This window comes from Typopeltis vanoorti, chromosome 14 (assembly GCF_054136105.1).
Source record: "Typopeltis vanoorti isolate ZY-2024b chromosome 14, IOZ_Tvanoo_1.0, whole genome shotgun sequence".
Taxonomy (NCBI): Eukaryota; Metazoa; Arthropoda; class Arachnida; order Uropygi; family Thelyphonidae; genus Typopeltis; species Typopeltis vanoorti.
The window spans coordinates 12567451-12587991 of NC_143562.1; the positions used below are offsets into that span (position 1 = coordinate 12567451).

Sequence of the window (20541 nt, forward strand, 5' to 3'; positions counted from 1 at the left end):
AGAACTAATCCCAGGTGGTATGGTCACTTAAACAGAATGGGAGAGGAAAGTTAAGTAATCTATTTCCTGTATAACAGGAAAAAAAACACCAAAATCAAGATGGATTGAGGCAGTTAGTAGTTCTTTAAAGAATCAAAATGTAAGATCTGACAATATTGGAGTTCTGACAATTAACAGAATAATCTGGAAGAAACTGTTAATAAAATGACGTGGAAGAGCAGGAGAGTAAGACAGGAGAGATTGAAGGAGTGGAAATGAATGTGGAAGTGAGTGGCATGAGTATAGAAAATGAGAGAATGGGTGTGCAAGAGGAGCAGGGAAACAGGGAGGCTCAGGATGGACAGGGATACACAGCGTGAGAAAGGTGGATGCTCCAAGAGGAGGTGAGAGCATGTGTAGGCAGGAAAGTAATGGGATGATCAGGGATCAAAAGGAAACAGATGGAATTGCAAAGGGTTCTAAAATGAAGAAGCAGAAAGGGAAATGGCCCCAGTCCAGCATGGAGAGATCACATCGAGTGAGTGGTATCAGTGGAACTAGCTGTAGATCCAGAAATGAGTTGTTGTGTTTGTATACCAATGCTAGAAGTATAAGAAACAAGGCGGATGAAATGGTTGCACTAATTGCGTCTGTGCACCCAGAGATTGTCGGAATAAGTGAGACATGGTTAGATGAGGATGACATCCTGACAGGAATAGAGATGGAAAGGTATGATGTGTTTTGTGAGGATAGAAGGGGTAAAAAGGGAGGGGGAGTGCTATTGATGATAGAGAAAGAGTTATGTCCATACAAGGTAGAGATGCAAGAGGGAAATGGGGCCAGTGGTTTTGAGGCAGTATGGTGTGAGATAGAGGTGAATAGAATCAAATACTTGGTGGGATGTTGTTATAGACCTGGTAATGTGGATGGTGGTGATAGTGAAATGTATAGTCAAATAAGCCAAGCAAATAAGAAAAGGGTGATCATTATGGGCAATTTTAATTATGGCAATATAGACTGGAATGAAGAGATAGCAACTAGAAGTAAAGAAAATGAGTTTCTTGAGTTTTTGAGGGATAACTACCTCAGACAGTATGTAACAGAGGGCGCAAGTGGATTAAAGGTCTTGGATTTGGTCATTTCATCGGAGGATGTAATTATCAATGAGGTATCAAATCATCCACCAATTGGTGAAAGTGACCATGAGGTGATTACTTGGGTGGTTGCCAGCAGTGCAAGCACCCCTGTGAAAAAAGGGTATATGTGGAACTACAAGGGGGGTGATTATGAAGAGCTCAGGAGACATCTTGCAGGTGTAGCATGGAATGAGGAGTTAGCTGGAAAAGAGATCAATGCAGCTCGGGGGATTTTCAAAAAATATTTAGTGGATGCAATGTCTAAATGTATACCACGGGTGAGAAGGTTAAATAAGGTAGGTGTGAGATGGATGAATAAAGAGATTAAGCATGCAATACAGAGAAAAAGGGCATTGTGGGGGCAGCATAAGAGAAGTGGAAGTAACCAATTTCATGAGGTCTAACAAAGACCAGGCAAGGAGGGTGACTTGGTTGGTGAGAGTAGCTAAAGAGAGGTATGAACAGCAGTTAGCTAATGAAGCTAAAAAGAATCCTAGGGAGTTCTTTCGATATGTAGCCAGCAAAAGAAAGAATGATTATGGAAGGATGACACTGATTGGAGGAAATGGTACAAAGACAGCTGTTGCAGAATGTGTGGTGGAGATACTTAATGAGCAGTTCATAAAGATCTTTCAATCTTGTGAATGTGACTTCATGGAGAGATTAAGAGCAGTTGATGATGGGGAGGAGAGACTGACTCTAAGTGAGCAAGAGGTGTTTGGGGAGTTGAGTAAACTAGATGTAAATAAGGCTGTGGGACTTGATAATATATCACCGCGTATTCTGAAGGAATGTGCCAGAGAGTTGACACCTGCCTTGACATATTTTTTTAATATGAGTTTCGCACTTGGTCAAGTCCCTAAAGAGTGGAAGGAGGGCAAGATTGTGCCACTTCATAAAGGAGGTGATCGAACTCAAGCATCAAACTATAGGCCTATCTGTGTGTCAGGTGTTGTGGTTAAGTTGTTGGAGAAGCTTGTGAGAACTAGGATCCAGAGTTGGGTTGACATCAATGGTATAATCTTTGATGGACAGCATGGATTTGCTAAAGGGAGGTCGTGTTTTAGTAATCTACTTACTTATTACAATAAAGTGACTGCTTCCTTGGACAGAGGAGAAGGATACACAGTAATATACTTGGATTTCGCAAAAGCTTTTGATAGAGTACCTCATGATAAGTTGACAGTCAAACTAGAGCAGATGGGGTTGGATATTAGATTAGTGCATTGGATTGGAGACTGGCTATCTGATAGGTATCAACAAGTTGTGTATGGGGGTGCAATATCCAGGAAAAGGAAAGTCACTAGTGGAGTACCTCATGGATCTGTTTTAGGGCCATTACTATTTAACTTGTATATTAATGATATTGGCGAAGAGTTGGATGGAGATATTCAGTTGTTTGCAGATGATGCAAAGTTGGGACGAACCATAAAGAGTAGTGAAGATGTTGTGGCCTTGCAAGAAGACTTGAATAAATTGAGTGATTGGGCAAGCAAATGGGGATGTGAGTTCAATGTTGCAAAATGTAAGGTTTTAAAATTTGGAAAACAAAGATGGGATGCAGAATTTATGATTGGTGAGAATATATTGTTGGAAGTAGAGGAAATAAGAGATATGGGAGTGATAGTGGATAAGGATCTAAAATTTAGGGGCCACATCGCCAAAATTGTGAAGACAACACAAAGACTTCTGGGAATGATGAGGAGGACACTGACGTGTAGAAGTAGGGAGATTCTTGTTCCATTGTATAAGGCTTTGATTAGGCCACACATGGACTATTGTGTCCAGATTTGGTCACCTGGCTTTCAGAAGGATGAAGAGATGTTGGAAAGGGTCCAAAGGTGACTGACTAAGGTAGTTTCTGACCTCTGGAATGTCGAGTATGAGGAAAGATTGAAAAGATGTAATTTGCAGAGTCTAGTGGAGAGAAGGAAGAGGGGAGATATGATAGAGACCTACAAGTTGGTAAGGGGTTGTTATAGGATCAATGGTGGAGAAGTTCTACAGAGAATAGTGGGAGATCAGGGGAGAACCAGAGGTCATCCCTGGAAACTGTATAAAGAGGGTGTGAGTAGGGGAGTGAGAGGCAGGTTTTTTTCGTGCAGAGTTGTGAATGATTGGAATGCCTTGCCTGAGAGTGTGGTGTCTGCAAGGAGTTTGAATGTGTTTAAGACCCGGTATGATGAGATGTGTGTGAGATAAAAGGACCTCCTAGATGAGTCTTTGACTCCATGAGGTCTTGTTTAATAATAATAATAATAATAAAAGCTCTTGATCCAGTCAATGAGTTTAAGGAGTGGTATGATAGCTTTGTGTTTCCTAGGAGGGACCTCCCCACATTGAGTCTTGATAGACTTGTTTCCTAGGAAGGACCTCCCACGATGAGTCTTTTGACTCCTTGGCGGCCTAAATAATAATAATAATAATAATGTAAAATTAATTATGTAGTAAAATCATAGTATCCTGTACACCCCTCGAGGGTAGATATCAGGAATATGATGAGACATTTCCATACAAAACATTCTTTTAATTCATGGCAAGTTTCAAGTTAACTTTAAAGATATTTTTATAGAAACCAGTTATTTCAGTTGCTAATTCATATAGTTTTTCTATCATTACTTACCATACTTTTCAATATAACCACATATCCTGATAACTACAAAAGGAACTGGGGCATCTGGAGACAGCTCCATCAGCTCATCAAGACTAGTTCCAAAAACTTTTGATGTTTTCACTAATGGATTTATAATAACTGTGGAGTTTAAAAGCTCCTGAATTTCTTGCGACTGGTCCTCTTCTGTGCTTGCCAGTTTCTAAATAGATATAATAAGATGCTTTTATGATGTGAAAGTTAATTTTATACTTAATGGAAAAATTACAACTATTTCATTCACGCATCTATGCAGAGAATGGATATATCCTTAAATGGAGTACACCAAATATTACAAATATGATTAATATTACAAATTGAATAAGTATTAAATTTTTTAATAATATCCTATATGATTATTACTTGGTACTTCCATCACATCAGAATTCATTATCCAATAATCACTTGTGTGATGACAGTCCTGATTGGCAAACCACCCTAAACTTGTCTGAGTATATGCATAAATGTGTATGTGTGTTCAAGCTCAGCTAACCTGCATGGCAAGAGGGAAAAAATCTTTCACCTTATTGTTGGATTCTGATTATGTAGAAATTAGAATAAATGTTATTTGATTCAGAATCCAACATGATTTTCCGTCACAAGAACTACATTTGTAAATATTATTTAATGTAAATAACATAAATTATAATTTGATATCATATAACTACCTTAATTATATCAAATATAAAATTATTTAATCAAAGGAATGTGTTAATGATAATAAGATTCTGTATTAAATATTATTAAGCTATTTTATTTATTGTTATGTCAATATTATAAGAACTTATATTTGCAATTTAACTACGCATTTATTGAAAAGCAAATATTCTAATTATTCCTATTTTGTGAAAGCTTAAAGTTATGTAATAACTCAATGTAGTAGTATAGCCTAATGTAACATTGGGCGAGAATGTTTACGTTTATCTGTTGTCATAGAGACGCGTGAAATAAACGAGCGCGAGTGGAACAGAGCGTGGGCTAAATAAAGAAGGAAAAATATATAGGAGGTAAGAGAGTTGGGACAGAAACTTGGAAGTGAAAGGAAGCAAGGGGATAAACTAGAGAAGTAGAAGTAAATAAAAGGTTCTTAAGGGTAGGAGTGAAGTGGATAATTTTTATAAGTGAGCAAGGACGAAACGAATTTTATAGTTAGCTGAAAGTGAAATCAGCAGTAATAATAGAAGGGAAATTAATGCTACAATTGGATAAAATAAAAAGCTGGACGTTTAAGGAAGAATTCTGAATAAACCCAGCTGGTCTAGAATTGCGGCTTATTTCCGATTTGCCCTAAAAAGAACCTCACAGTGTTTTAATTAGTTTATGAGTGGTAACAAGGATAGTTGAAGTACCCTGTAATTGATGTCTAGAATTCTGAAGTGCGATTGATAGTGCTTTAAGTATAACTGTGCATAAGTCTTGTAGATGTGTTTTTTTTTTAAGTGAGATAAATAAATTCCAAAAGTTTGCCCACAACATAACTGATGTACTAGGAACTATTTCCGGTAATGTCCATCATAGTGTATTATTTCAATGCTTGAAGAATTGTGTGTTAATTACACTATGCTTAACCTAACTTTAACTGTGGAAACTCTTCGTGATTGAGAGTTGGAGATAAGAATTGTTTGAAAGATATTTTCAGCTATTAGTGCCTGTGATATTTTGAACTTATAGCATGACTGAGAAATGTGTGAAAACTGATTAGATTGGATGTTCTATTATATTTATTTAAGTGTAGAAACTTTGTAACCCAGAAGCTGAGAAAGTGCATGTGAAGACTTGGAAGATTGTGCTAATGTGATTAACTTGACTTAATGTTTGATTTGTTTCTACTATTAAAAATTAGAAGTAAAATTTGTGTGTTATATGACCTATATTAAATGCTTCATTTGTTAATCTAACTATCGTATTTGCCTGAATTTCTTTTTACTGCACCGTTCGCAAAAATTCGAACCTAGCGGGAATCCCAGAAAGAAAATAAATACTTCGGCCTGAATGAATGAAAAGACTGCTAACTAACTTTGAATTGATCCTACTATTTCATATAGACTTATCTAAGGATAGAGTGGCGCAGTATAATAGAAATTTCTCTACCCTTGGATTGGTGATCAATTTACAATTAGTTGTGCTTTATTTTATGAAAGTGACTTGTAACAAGATGGCGGATTCGAACACAACATGACAAATTTTAAACAGCAACTGATTTTTTTATCACATGGTGTGAGGTTACCATCTGCTTACTAGGGGTCTGAATTGGCCTGAATAACCATGTATGGTCTCTAGAGCATTTTCTGATTAACATACTAAAAGTTTCCAACTTTTTGTGGACAGGCAAAACATTTAAAAAATTTCACAGAAGTATATAATATTCCATTAAGCAACATTTCATTTCCTTTATGTAGAATACATTAGAACAAACTTGAGACTTCAACTTCATTCCAATGCTTTCCAAATAAAGCAATGAAATAATACTTACAGCTCTGATAACAATAGGTATCAGAAGAAACAAACTTCTGTTCGATACTTATACAATATAATACAGATCTAATTAATTAGAAATGGAAGTAAACATGTAAAAAAAGTAAATTATCAACTTAGTGCTTCAAGATGCACTTAAAAGATGACCAGATATTGGGCAAATGTTAGGTGATGACATTTTTGAAAAAACGACGTGTGATGAGACTATCTTCACATTCAATAACTTGCAATATTGGTACTTGCAACTCATATCATTGAATAGCTTAAACTAAATTAATTTACTTGCATACTCGTCTATAGAAAAAGAATAGAACTTTGGACACCAGTGTTGGTGTCCAAAACACATTATCCAGTAACAAAAAAATTAACCACTGTACTTCATTTACCTGCAATTAATGGACTTCCAAAACAAACAACTGATTAAAAATGTGCATCTTTTGCTGACTCAGTTATCTTTTGGATGACAAGAGAAATGCAATGACAGCTGATATCTGGTGTATATATGGAAGAAAAGCCCCTTGTTGCCATGGGAGCATGATACGATAAGCCAACAAAAACAAAAGAAAATTGTTTTAATACACTGGCCATGTGAAATATATAGTCTCTCCCAGCCAAATCAATCCCACCTTTCTATGGTATGGCCTGTTTCTAAAAATGGGATATTATGAGGCAAGTAATACCTCCCTCCTTATAAGCATATTTCCCCTAGTTGGAATAAATACCAACTAGACTCTAGGTGGTAGACAACAGTGTAACTCTACTATCCTACTTATTGGAGGAATGAAATAGCTACTGCTGTGTTTCATCTCCAGAGTAGAATCATCCTCTGTGTGATGGCCTTGCTGCACATATTCCATATACCATAATTAACTGGGAACTAATACTTCCTCCATCCAAGGGTAGGGTACAGCAGTAAAGTGGTTCTGTAGGATGGCTGATAGATTGTACATAGGACTGAACCTGATGGTAATATATTAGAAGGCTCCCAACCAGCTGGCAAATACTGCTGCTTACTCTGATGGGTCATCATCATCATTACGTGATACCTCCAAGGAGTCCAAAGACTCATCGAGGGAGGGCACCCACTCTACAGCTCTTCGTTTCCACTAACTATAGCGAACCGCAACTACCATCATCATCTACACCAATGCCATCTACTGCCTACCACCACTAGTATTTTCAGAGACATTCTTCTCAAGTCATGCCTGGAGAAGTCAGACTATAAGCAGTATACATAGGTCACTATCGAGGAAACGCTCAGACTAGAGCCTAGCCATTCCCTGTGTGGGAGTTATGTGCTTCATGCCTCTTGATGCAGACCCGTTCTTTGCAATTTTCTAATATTACTCATGAAAGATATACAGCAATAAATAACACTACAATTAAAAAGCTTGTGATATCAACAAAAATTATCAAAAACATTGCAAAACACAATAAAAATACACCTAAAAAAAAAAAAAAACTGCTATGCAAAAAATTTCCACATTCACTTCAACATCCATGGCCTCAACTTATATGTTAATGACACATCATCACACTTGTATGCATCAAAATCTATCTAAAAATAAATATAAAAAATAAATTCTAGCATATTTTGTAATGGCTAGAAAAAGTTTACCTTCTGCTCAAACAGCAGTCAAGCCTTCTGGTCCTCAACAAGACTGATGGCCTTATTTCACACCAACTTCTTGGTATTAGTCTTTTCCTCTTACTCTTATATAGATGGAAGGCAAATCTCCTTCCTTACATCATGAACTGCTACCATGGCTCCTCAATAGGCATAATATTAATAAGTCCCTTCAGTTGTATATTCCTTCAGCTGTGCTAAAAACTTGTATACTTGAGAATTAACATCCATCTTGTTTTACTTAAGTAAGCTTCCATACTCATCCAAAATCTACTCAACAGTAACAAGCCTTTATCTAATCTGTACCCCTCATAGAGAAAAATTAGCCAAATTATATTTACCTCAAAAGTAATGGAGAAGGCTACTAATATAGACCTCCCACAATGAGTCCTTCGACTCCATGGAGGTCAGATGATAGACTTTGTGTCTATCATCTGACCTCCATTTTTGAAGATAGACTGTGTCTATCTTCAAACACTTCAAAAGTTTCAAACATTAATCCTTAAGTTCAAACTTAAGGATTAATGTTTGAAACTTTTATTCTGATGGGAATCAGAGAATTAAAGCAGGTAAATCAGCAAGTATATGCAATACAGGTAATTTTTATATAACAAACCCAGAGAATTATTTCATGGAATCTTTCTCATTTTCTCCTGATAATGAAAAAAAAAAAAAAAAAAAGGTACAGACTGTACTATACCACTTTATTATTACACGATGCCTCCAGGGTGTCCAAGGACTCATCATGGGAGGGCACACGACTCCACTTTGCTAAATACATCTCATCCTCTCCACTACTACTCAATTCTCCAACTATGACACTACTACCATCAACACCATCTATTGCCCATCATCAACAACAGTATTTTTTGTCTGTAAATTATGTGTGTTCTGAAGGCCAATTTGTCTGTACACGGGATGAAAAACCAGAGTTTCCGGGAGAAAAAACCCTGCTACCACCATATAAGATTAGCTAACTCACCTTCAACTGAGAAAGCCCATATAAGGATTCCCCCCCCCCCCCCTCGTCACGAGAATCAAACCCAGGTCTTTTCCAATCGAAGGGTGCAATGTTCCACTATTCTTCCAATTGCGCTATGGCAGTTTTTTTATGTTGTCACTGACATTTTTGCATTTCATACAGGTATCTTTTTAAGTAAGCAGGGTAAATATATCGAACTTAATCATTTTTTAAAACTGCAAATAAAAAAAGTTAATTCATTAAGAAGGGTTTGGTGTATTAATTAAAATAATAAAAACAAATAAAATAAATATCTAGCTAACTTAAGAAAATAAAAGCAAGCATTGTCATTCTTACAATCATGATAGGCTTTTACAATGCACATAATGTAATTAAGGATGGTATCCCACCACACTTCTCTTAGTTCTTGTTTATTCCACATCAGTGGAAATAAAACTCTCTGGTTTCAATTTTGGGTCTGATGTTGATCCTTCAAATCAATTGGTCAGAATACATGTGTGCGTGTGTGTGTGTGTGTGTGTACGAGCACACATGTGCATTAAGTAGGGAAAACAGTTAGCTAGGTGCCCTCCCACGACAAGTCCTTTGCCTCCCTGGAGGTGTCATATAATAATAAAAAATATCAATGGTTAATCATCACAAAATTAAACTTCCTCTATGACCCAGTCAGGCATATTAACTTCTGTAAATGATGAATCTTCAATTATTAAATTTTGCATCCGTATAACCATGCTTCAAAAACTCAAAGAATGCGTATACAGACAATCGCCTTGCTTATTGCACTTACATGATGTGAATTTGTTATGCGACTGTGTATTTTTTAAAATAAGCATATTAAAAATTATCTAGGAAATTATATATGGACTGCACTAGAAATAGCAGGCTAACAACCAATTAGCACATGTGGTGATAAGCACTCAATACTGATCAATAGTGAGCAGCCAGAGAAAGTACCCTTTTCTTGGCAGTTTGGGAAATAGAACAATTCTGGAAGTAAGATGGCATCTCATACCATTTACTTCCAGCAAAAAGTGAAATTTTTGTCGTTTTGATATAGCCAAAGCAATTAAGGCTATGAGATGAGTATGCTATATCTGTATTCTTCTGGCTGGTTTGCTTGTGTTCTGAAAAGAAAAATCCTGCCGCCTTGCATGACATGGACTAACTAACCTTCAGTTTAAAGGTTCTCAAAATCCTAGACAGGATGCAAAAAGTGAATGATCTCATGGAAAAAGTCCTTGAATAGCAACATAGGACTAAATGAAAACCCCTTTCAGTTTACTATCCAGCTAAGCCTCGTGCTGTCCATGCAGAACTAATTTATCCATTATATTATAGTAAGTCATAGAGCCTGGATGTGACCCAAGATTTATTCACAGGTTAGTGTTTCCTCTTATGTTCTGTCAGTAATAGAAAAAATATTATGAGGATGTTGCTGAATCCTAGATACCACTGATTGACTCAATACATCATGCTCCGTGTTATCTATATTCAGGACAGTAATGAGATTAAGCAACAAACTACAATTATGATTTCATTATGTTATTTTTTTCCTTATTCCCCCCACCCCCCCCCCCCCCCACCCCCCCCCCCCCCCACCCCCCCCCCCCCCCACCCCCCCCCCCCCCCACCCCCCCCCCCCCCCACCCCCCCCCCCCCCCACCCCCCCCCCCCCCCACCCCCCCCCCCCCCCACCCCCCCCCCCCCCCACCCCCCCCCCCCCCCACCCCCCCCCCCCCCCACCCCCCCCCCCCCCCACCCCCCCCCCCCCCCACCCCCCCCCCCCCCCACCCCCCCCCCCCCCCACCCCCCCCCCCCCCCACCCCCCCCCCCCCCCACCCCCCCCCCCCCCCACCCCCCCCCCCCCCCACCCCCCCCCCCCCCCACCCCCCCCCCCCCCCACCCCCCCCCCCCCCCACCCCCCCCCCCCCCCACCCCCCCCCCCCCCCACCCCCCCCCCCCCCCACCCCCCCCCCCCCCCACCCCCCCCCCCCCCCACCCCCCCCCCCCCCCACCCCCCCCCCCCCCCACCCCCCCCCCCCCCCACCCCCCCCCCCCCATCATTGGGTGATGTGGAGGTTTTGGAGGATGAAGAGATTTTGATATTTTTTCAAGTGGCAGGAAAGTCACTTTTATGTTGTATTTGTAGAGAAGTTTGGCTAATTTATCTGTTACATTCTTAATATAAGGAAGGGTGACTGCGTTCTTGAAATCTTGTTTATTTTAAGTTTCTTGTAGGTGCTGTATTGAAAATTTTCTTAATTAACTTAGTATTGAAACCATTCAGTTGTGAGATCTGTGTTAAGTATTGTGTTTCTTCTTTCCATTTTCCTTCTGTACTGGGGATGTTGTATGCTTTATCCCTTAAGGTTTTTATTAGGCCTATTTTTTTGCTTGGGGTGGTGATGTGAAGTAGCGTGCAGAAATCTTACTGTGTTTGTTGGTTTTCTATAGATGGAGAACGATAATTAGTTTTTTCTTTTATTAATTTCTATAAGGATGTCTAGGAAAGGAAGTTTTTTTATTTTCTACTAGTTCCAGAGTGAATTTTATGTTAGGATGTATGTTATTAAGATAGTCTTGAAATGTAGTGAGTTCTAGTGCTGTCCTTGGCCAAATGATGAAGATATCGTCCACATAGCAGAGCCATATTTTTGGTTTTTTGTGCCAGTTTTGTAAAGCATTATTTTCAAAATTTTCCATGTAGAGGTTTGCTAGAGCTGGTGAAAGGGGTGAACTGATTGCTAGTCCTTTTTGTTTCCGGAGTTTGTTATGGAAAAGGAATAACGATTTTTTATGCAATGTTTGTAGAGCTGTACAATGTCCGGTGGGAAGAGATTTTCTAGGATGTTTACTGTTTCATTTCTTGGAATCTTTGTGAAAAGGCTGATTACATCTAAACTCGCTACTACGTCTGAAGGATGTATGTATATATCTTTTACTTTTTCTATGAAGTCTGTGCTGTTCTTAATGAACAATGGTGTTTTGCCAGATTTGAGGTAGGAGAGTCCTTCCGTCCACTATCGGTCTTAGTGATATATCTTTTTTATGAATTTTAGGGACTCCATATATTCTAGGCACTAGTGGGTGTTGTTTGGATTATAGATTTCTTTTGAGTTCCTCAGACCAATTTGGTATATTCTTGATAAGTTCATTGGTTTTGTTGCAAGTTTGCCAAGTGGGGTCTCTGTCTAATGCTGTGTAGGTATTGGAATCTTCAAGAAGGTTTTCATTTTGTTGTTATAATCTTCTGAGTTTAAAATCACTGTTGCATTGCCTTTGTCTGCTTTTATTATGACTATGTTTTTGTCTGATTTGAGTTTATTAAAAGCTGTGAATTCTGTTTTTTTGTAGATTTTTTGGTGGTAATTTCCAATTTAATAGTAATGCTGCATTTTGAATGCGGATCAGATCTGCTATATCTACTGGTACATTTCTTGTTCCTTTTTCAATTTGGGTATTGAAAACATGTTTGTTTTTCTGTTAAATAGATTACCACAAATTTGACAGGCTGAGTTTTTATAATTGTTTCACTTCATGCCTGTAGGTGGGTACATAATCAGATACATAATGCAATAAATGAGGCAAATTGAAATTCCTATAATTTATTCATTTAACATATAGAGGGATTAAATATATCATTCAATATTCAATATAGGCAAGAAATAATCAGGATTATCACTTGAAATAAAACTGATAATACTCTCCCAAATAACATATTACAAGGATTAAATGAAGCATTAACAGAAATGATAAATTACCAGATAAAATTCTCATAGAACTGATAATATATGCAAGAAATAAATTTAATAAAAGATCTCTAGCATTACTAAACAAAATATATAACACTGGTAAAACATAGTGACCGGAACAATAATGAGTGTTATAAGACAGGGGTGGCCAGAGTTATTGCAGCAAGAGCCATAGTTACCTACCAGAAATTGTTAAGAGCCACAAATTTACTTTTTGGAAGATTTTTAAGGTAAACATCAAAAGCTTCCTTAATATCAATGCCACGAGTACTATCTTTCAATGCTATTAAATCTAATAATTCTTCTCGCATCACTCCATCCTCAAGAACGAAACGAATAAAAATTGCTAATTGTGGTTGGTCTGTAATGTCAGTTGATTCTTTTATATCTTTTTAAATTTTCTGACAAGGTAATATAAATATAACTACATTGCCGAACAGCAATGTAGTTAATTGAAAAATTAAATTAAAAACAATAGAAAATTAAGAAAAGTTATAAATATTTTTATTTGTTAGTTGAGTCACAATAAAACTTAAAAAGAGCCACATGTGGCTCGCGAGCTGCAATTTGGCCACCATAGTTATAAGATATCAACTGATGAAATTTTCGTTATATGGAAGGTGGGGAGAGAACATGGGGGCATCCATAGAAGTTAAATTTATTTGCAGTCAAGAAAGGGGTAAGAGCTAGGTTTTTCTCCCAGAGAGCAGGCTCTTACTCCTTAGGGGAAGGGAGGGCATCCAGTGTGAATAAATTTAAGGGAAGGTATTGCTGGTTTGGGAGATTTATAGCCTCCCTCGATGAGTCCTTGACCCCTGGAGGTCTCAGATAATAAGAATAATAAAACTGTGATTCCCAGTTTTTTTAAAAAAAGGAAACAAATAGCTGAGAATTAGTAAACACAGTTTATAAAATATATGCCATAATACTGCAGAATATATGAAGAAAATGTATTTTAAAAATATGACGATATATTTTATTCAAAATTAAGTGAATATTGAATACCACATTATTTCTTAGCCGAATAAGAAACTCAAAGATAGGAAATCTAATCTAAGAGTTTCATGTCGAATATAGAAAACTATATAAAGTTTGGCGAGTCCAAGCGTATGCCAATACCTGGTAGTACAATGCAAGGGCAACTCGTAGTAAAGGTGGAGTAAGTTACGATCACTGTTCCTTAGTATTTTCCCATAATGTAAAACACAGCTCCTAGGAGATGTATTATTGTTCTACATTATGAGAGATGGTCACTACCCAGATGTAATACTAAGGTTTCAATAGTCAGAACTTATTTCTTTACTGTACGAGTTGCCAAAAGGTGCACAAATACAATTACTGAAATAAGAGCCAACAGGCTTCACTTCGGCAAAGTAAAATTTTATTCAAAATTAAGTGGATATTGAATACCACATTATTTCTTAGCCGAATAAGAAACTCAAAGATAGGAAATCTAATCTAAGAGTTTCATGCCGAATACAGAAAACTATATAAACTATATTAAGTTGATATTCAATAACCACTTAATTTTGAATAAAATTTTACTCCAACATTGATTTTTACAGAGGTCATAAATCATGTGAAAAGAACAAAATTGTAAATTATTGTATTTTAAAGAAGAAGTGTAAACTTGTAAAGCTAACTAACAAAAAGAATGATATAGAAATTGTTGACAAATAATATTGTAAAGGTTAAAATTGTGCATTATGTTGATTTGATGTAACAGAATGTTAAAGGTAATTCTGCCTTAAGTTAAGGGGATTAGACAAAATTATGTTGGCGACTTGAAAGTAAACAACTTTCAAGTCACCTAGAAATTGTAGATATTGTTGCCGCCAAATCTGAAGGTCAAGACAACAGTAACATCAGTTATTTACAGAAGATTTGGGGGTCTCCGACCCTAAAAACAAGTAGCTTCTGAATCATATAAAAGCGGTCTTGAGAATCTAGAGGAGTTTTTTTTTCGTCTTGCTGCAGTCCGTTGGCCTGCTCGGACCTCTGTATTTCATCTTAGGATTGTGATCCCTAGGCACGGGGAAAACTCAGGAGAGGCAAATCATTTTACAGAGATGTATTTTCAGTAGCGAAACATGCCACGTATGACCAGATATGTGGTGCCAACAATAGGTCCAAAACCGACATTGAGCTATGCTACAAATCCCGGAAGAGGACTACACTAGGATGCCCGCCAAAAGCTAGGAAATAGGACCGAGGAAAGTAGTCAGCAGAACAACCACAAATCTTCAAGACTGGTAGGACTGTATATGTTTCTATGAATTTGTGAGTAGATTCTAATATATTAACGCTGAGATGGTGATTAAGAATTTTATGTCCGCTGAATGAAAATTAGCTAGTAATTTATCGAGAAAAATGTTAGCCAATGATATTGATTGTAACAGCCAAATTTCCAGATCTTGTAAAGCAAGTTAGTCAAGCATTGTGAATTGCAAGTCTAATTGTTCAGCTTTTCTGAACAATGCAGTGCAGCCACTGTAAGACTTTTATACCTCCATAATCACACATGGCACCGATAAAGAAAAAAATGGCGGCCAGGTCGCCATGCTTGCTTAAGAGTTTTGATGTAAAAGAATTTATGCAATGTGCTGTCTGTGAGATGTATGCCTTGCGAAGAGCGGTAGGAGTCTGGTTAGAAAGTGATAGTGGAGTTAATATGTGTAAAAAGTGTAAAGAGAATGAGGACTTCAAGCGTGTTTCGTGTATCGAGACTGATATCGTTAACGGTAGTCAGAATGTAGAAAATGGCGGTGTACTAGAGAATTGCGTGGTAGTGCCAGATATGTGTGAGAGCGTCGCTGAAAGTGTAAATGAAGGTAGAAACACCGAAGGAATGGATGATTTGATCGATAATGAAAATGGTGAGATAAATGCGAGTAGCGAAATTGCCCGTTTAAATGGCGCGATACACAGAGCCAAACGACAACTGGAGCGTATGCAAAAATGTGTGTTGAACGTACCGACAAATAACCGGCGGAAGTCTGTGACGGCAAATAATAGAATGTATGTAAACGTCAATAAAATGAAGGAGCGAGTGCTGTATGGGGATTCGCTATTAAGAGGCGTAATAATTGAGAGTTTAACGAAGTCGTACCAGCCGGGTGCGAACATAAAGGACGTCAGCGAATCTATTCGACTGCAAAAACAGAGGGTGAAAGAGATGATAATAGTGGCAGGAACGAATGATTTGAAAGAGGACAAAATGGAAATGATAGAGGATGTGAGGGAGTTGTTTGAGGTAGCAAAAGAGAAGAGTGAGAGAGTTAGGATGGTGAGTATCTTACCGCGGTATGACAGCGAAGTGTTTAGAAGGAGGGCCATAATTGCCAATGACTTTATGCGTGGGTTATGCATGGAGAGTGGTGTGGAATTTGTGGATGTGTGGAATGAGTTCGATGGGCGAAAGGACTTATATAAGATGGATGGGTTACATTTGAATGGAGTTGGTGTACGGAGACTTGAAAGAGTGTTGATGAATGATGTGGAAGTGGATGTACAGACTCAGGGAAACTAGATTTATTAAGAGGGGGGGGAGTAGATATGCAGACTTTAGGGGGGGCAGTTAAGTGTATGAATGAGTATATTATGCCCGGGCGAGTACGACGGACAACAAATCAGAATGGGATAATTAGTATAAGGAATCAAAGTAGGGATGGGACAAATGGGCTTCTGCGATTCATGTACACTAATGCCAGGAGTATTAGGAACAAGAAGGAAGAGTTTTTGGCCATGGTTGGCACTTCCAGGCCACAGGTTGTCGGTATTAGTGAAACATGGCTGACAGAAGATGATAAAGCTAGTGGGATTGAATGCGATGGGTATAGCGTGTTCAGGAGTGACAGGGTGAATAAAAAGGGGGGAGGAGTGTTATTGATGATAGCTGATGAGCTTCAGCCAAGGAGTATAGAAGTTGAACTGCAGGATGGGGAAAAAAGCACATTTGAGGCTGTTTGGTGTGAGATACAATCTAGCAGAACAAAATATACAATTGGGTGCTGCTATAGACCGGGTGATGGAGTGGATGGTGGGAATAGTATGCATAAGCAAATAGAAGAAATGAATGGAAGGAGGGTAATTATTATGGGTGATTTCAATTATGGTAACATTGACTGGAAAGAGGAGAGGGCACATGGGAGGAAGGAATTGGATTTTATGCAGTTATTAAGGGACAACTATCTACGGCAACATGTATTGGAAAATACCAGGGGGCAGAGAGTGCTGGATCTAGTAATTGCAACTGAGAATGTAGCTGTAACGAACATGACCATGTTGCCACCAATTGGTGAGAGTGACCATAAGGTCATGACTTGGGAGGTGGCTAAAGGAGTCGAATTTACAATTAAGACAGGGTATATGTGGAATTACCGGGCTGGTAAGTATGACAAGCTTAGGTGTGTGCTTGGCTCAATGCCATGGCATGTAAAACTGCAAGGGCTGGATGTTGATGGTGCATGGGAGGTGGTTAAGAACTGTTTGCAGGAGGCAATGGTTGACTGTATACCAAGAGTCCGAATAATAAATCAGGTAGGGGTTAAATGGATGAATAACACTATTAAGCTTGAGCTGCAAAAAAAGAAACAATTGTGGAGGGAATTTAAGGAGAAGGGTGACCATCAGGTGCATGAACAGTATAAAGCTCAGGCCAGGATGGTAACAAGGGTGGTAAGAAAAGCAAAAGCAGATAACGAAAGGAAATTGGCCATGCAGGCTAAAGAGAATCCCAAACAGTTTTTTCAATATGTTGAAAGTAAAAGGAAAAATGCTCATGGTAGAATGATCTTAAAAAATGCTGAGGGTAGGGAGGTAACTGAATCAGTCGATGTTGTGGAATTACTGAGCGAGCACTTTGCAAGAGTATATCATCCAGGTGGTGGCTTTGCGGAAATGGAGGAACCAACAGCTTATACTGGAATTGTGATGAATGAGGTAGAGGTAACTAGTCTATTACAGAACCTCAATGTCAATACATCTGTGGGATTGGATGGTATACCAGCTCGTGTCGTACGTGAAGCGGCCAAAGAATTGTCAGTGCCCTTGACCATTATGTTTAATTTGAGCCTCAGGACTGGGTCAGTCCTAAGGGGGTGGAAAGAGGGGAAAATAGTTCCACTGCACAAAGGTGGTTCCAAGGCTGCTGTTGAAAATTACCGGCCAATCAGCATAACAGGAATCATTATCAAGGTCTTAGAGAAAATAGTCAAGAGGAAAATACAAGATTGGATAGAAGAAAATGGGATACTGTATCGGGGACAGCATGGTTTTGTGAAGGGTAGGTCATGCCTCAGTAACTTGCTCACGTATTATAACACAGTGACGGCTGAACTGGATAAGGGTAATGGGTTTACAGTGATTCTGCTGGACCTTGCTAAGGCCTTTGACAGGATACCACATGGAATTCTAATCAGTAAATTGCAGCATATGGGAATGGACATAGGGTTGGTGAGATGGATAGGAGGGTGGTTGACGGAGAGATATCAGAGAGTGGTTTACTCAGGAGTAGAGTCCACAAGACGGCCTGTGACTAGTGGTGTACCACAAGGATCTGTTCTTGGACCACTGCTGTTTAATTTGTTCATAAATGATATAGGAAAGGATCTGAGAGGAACAGTTCATTTGTTTGCGGATGATGCGAAGTTGGGTAGGGCAATAGTGAATGCAGATGACGTCAAAATTTTGCAGGATGATTTGGATAGATTGGAGGTCTGGGCTAGGGAGAATGGATGTCAATTTAATGTGGCAAAATGTAAGGTTATGCATTTTGGGGTGAAAAGATGGGAGGCAGTTTACTGCATTGGTGGAACCGTGCTCCAGGAAATTGATGAGGCACGAGATTTAGGAGTGTTGGTGGATAAGGAATTGAAATTTAGGGGACACATTGCAAAAGTGGCCAAATCAGCTCATCAAATCACTTGGTTGCTGAAGAATACGTTGACAAGCAGAGACAAGCAGGTTATTGTTCCTCTGTATCGAGCCTTGATAAGACCTCATCTCGACTACTGTGCTCAGATTTGGTCACCTAGGTTTCTTCTTGATGGGGAGGAGGTGGAGAGGATCCAGAGGCGAGTGACCAAGATGATAGCAGGTCTGTGGAATGAACCGTATGAGAACAGGTTGAGGATTTGTGGGTTGCAAAAATTGGTTGATAGGCGGAGGAGGGGAGATATGATTGAGACATTCAAATTACTGAAGGGTTTCTATAAAATTAATTCAGAAGATATTTTTGAGAACAGGGCTGGTTGTGGGAGGACTAGGGGACATCCATGGAAACTGGGCAAAAGTGTGGTTAGTAAAGGTGTTAGAGCTGGGTTCTTTACTTTTAGAGTAGTGAATGAGTGGAATGCGCTCCCTGAGTCTGTGATGGATGCTGTGACAGTGAATGAGTTTAAGGCGAGGTATGATAGATACTGTATGAATGTCGAATAGTTGTGATGAAAATGATTTGGGGCCTCCCTCGATGAGTCTAATGACTCCCTGGAGTTGCCCGTAATAATAATAATAATAATAATCGAGCATTTCTGGTCGAATATCATCTACTCCCGCTGTCTTTCCACATTTCAGGCTTTTGATGGCTTTTTCTTCAAGTATAGTTATATATTTTCCTGATTGCATGTCTGAGCATATTTTTACTGTGCTATCATCACTGCCTGTTTCAATTAGTAATTTTTCGAAGTAATTAATCAATAATTCAAGGATATCTTTTTCTCCAGTTGAAAACTGGAGAAAAAGATATCCTTGAATTATTGAAAAATTTGAAAATTTGAATTATTGAAAAATTTCCTCTAATTCCTTTTACAGTACTCATTCCTGCATTTCTGAGCTTCTTAAACAACCTTCAGAATATCTTGCCATCTTCTTGATATTTATTTTCTATGTTCTTACCAAAGTCTTTCCATGACTTATACTAATGCCAGGAGTATTAGGAACAAGAAGGAAGAATTTTTGGCCTTGATTGGCTCTTCCTGGCCACAGGTTATTGGCATTAGTGAAACATGGCTGACGGAAGATGATATAGTTAATGGGATAGAATGTGTAGGTTATAGTGTGTTTAGGAGGGACAGAGAGAATAAAATGGGGGAAGGGGGTGTTATTGATGATAACTGATGAACTGCAGCCAAGGAGAATTGAAGTTGTATCTCAGGATAATGAAAAGAGCTCATTTGAGGCTATTTGGTGTGAGATTTGAGAGTGGCAGAATAAAATATACAGTTGGATACTGCTATAGACCAGGTGATGGAATAGATGGTGGAGATAGTATGCATAAACAAATTGATGAAATGAGTGGAAGGAGGGTAATTATTATGGGGGATTTCAACTATGATAACATTGATTGGAAGGAGGAGAGGATTCATTTGAGGAAGGAAATGGATTTTATTCAATTATTAAGGGATAATTTCAATTACATGCTGTCTGAGACAGCATGTAATTGAAAATACTAGGGGTGTGAGAGTGCTTGACCTGGTAATAGCATCTGAGAATTTGACTGTAATGAATATGACCATATTGCCACCTATTGGTGAGAGTGATCATAAGGTCATGGGAGGTGGCTAAAGGTGTGGAATTTTCGATTAAGACAGGGTATATGTGGAATTACTGTGCTGGCAAGTATGACAAGCTTAGGAGATTGCTTGGATCAGTGCCATGGCATGTACAACTGCAAGGGCTGGATGTCAATAGAGTATGGGAAGTGGTCAAGGAGCATTTACAGGAGGTTATGGCTGATTGTATACCTAGGGTACGAATAGTAAAACAAGTAGGGGTTAAATGGATGAATAACACCATTAAGCTTGAGCTGCAAAAACAGAAACAACTGTGGAGGAAATTTAAAGAAAGAGGTGACCTGCAGGCACACGAACAGTATAAAGTGCAGGCCAGAAGGGTAACGAGTGTGGTAAAAAAAGCAAAAGCGGATTATGAAAGGAAACTAG

General features: G+C 38.6%; 2 protein-coding genes across 2 annotated transcripts in view; both read right to left on the reverse strand.

Annotated features, from left to right (window-relative positions):
• The window catches only part of LOC150099235 (protein FAM13A-like), a 267122-nt gene extending 262858 nt beyond the window's left edge, over positions 1–4264 (reverse strand). Inside the window, exons 1-2 of the mRNA XM_090404288.1 lie at positions 4259–4264; positions 3739–3928 (exon numbers count right to left, since the gene is read on the reverse strand). Of these exons, the coding sequence (XP_090260414.1) occupies positions 3739–3928; positions 4259–4264 (196 nt within the window). The remainder of the gene's footprint in view (positions 1–3738; positions 3929–4258) is intronic.
• Positions 4265–7726: 3462 nt separating this feature from the next.
• Positions 7727–20541, reverse strand: part of LOC150099236 (STAM-binding protein-like) — a 75887-nt gene continuing 63072 nt past the window's right edge. The window contains exon 4 of the mRNA XM_090404289.1: positions 7727–7798. Coding sequence (XP_090260415.1) covers positions 7727–7798 — 72 coding nt within the window. The remainder of the gene's footprint in view (positions 7799–20541) is intronic.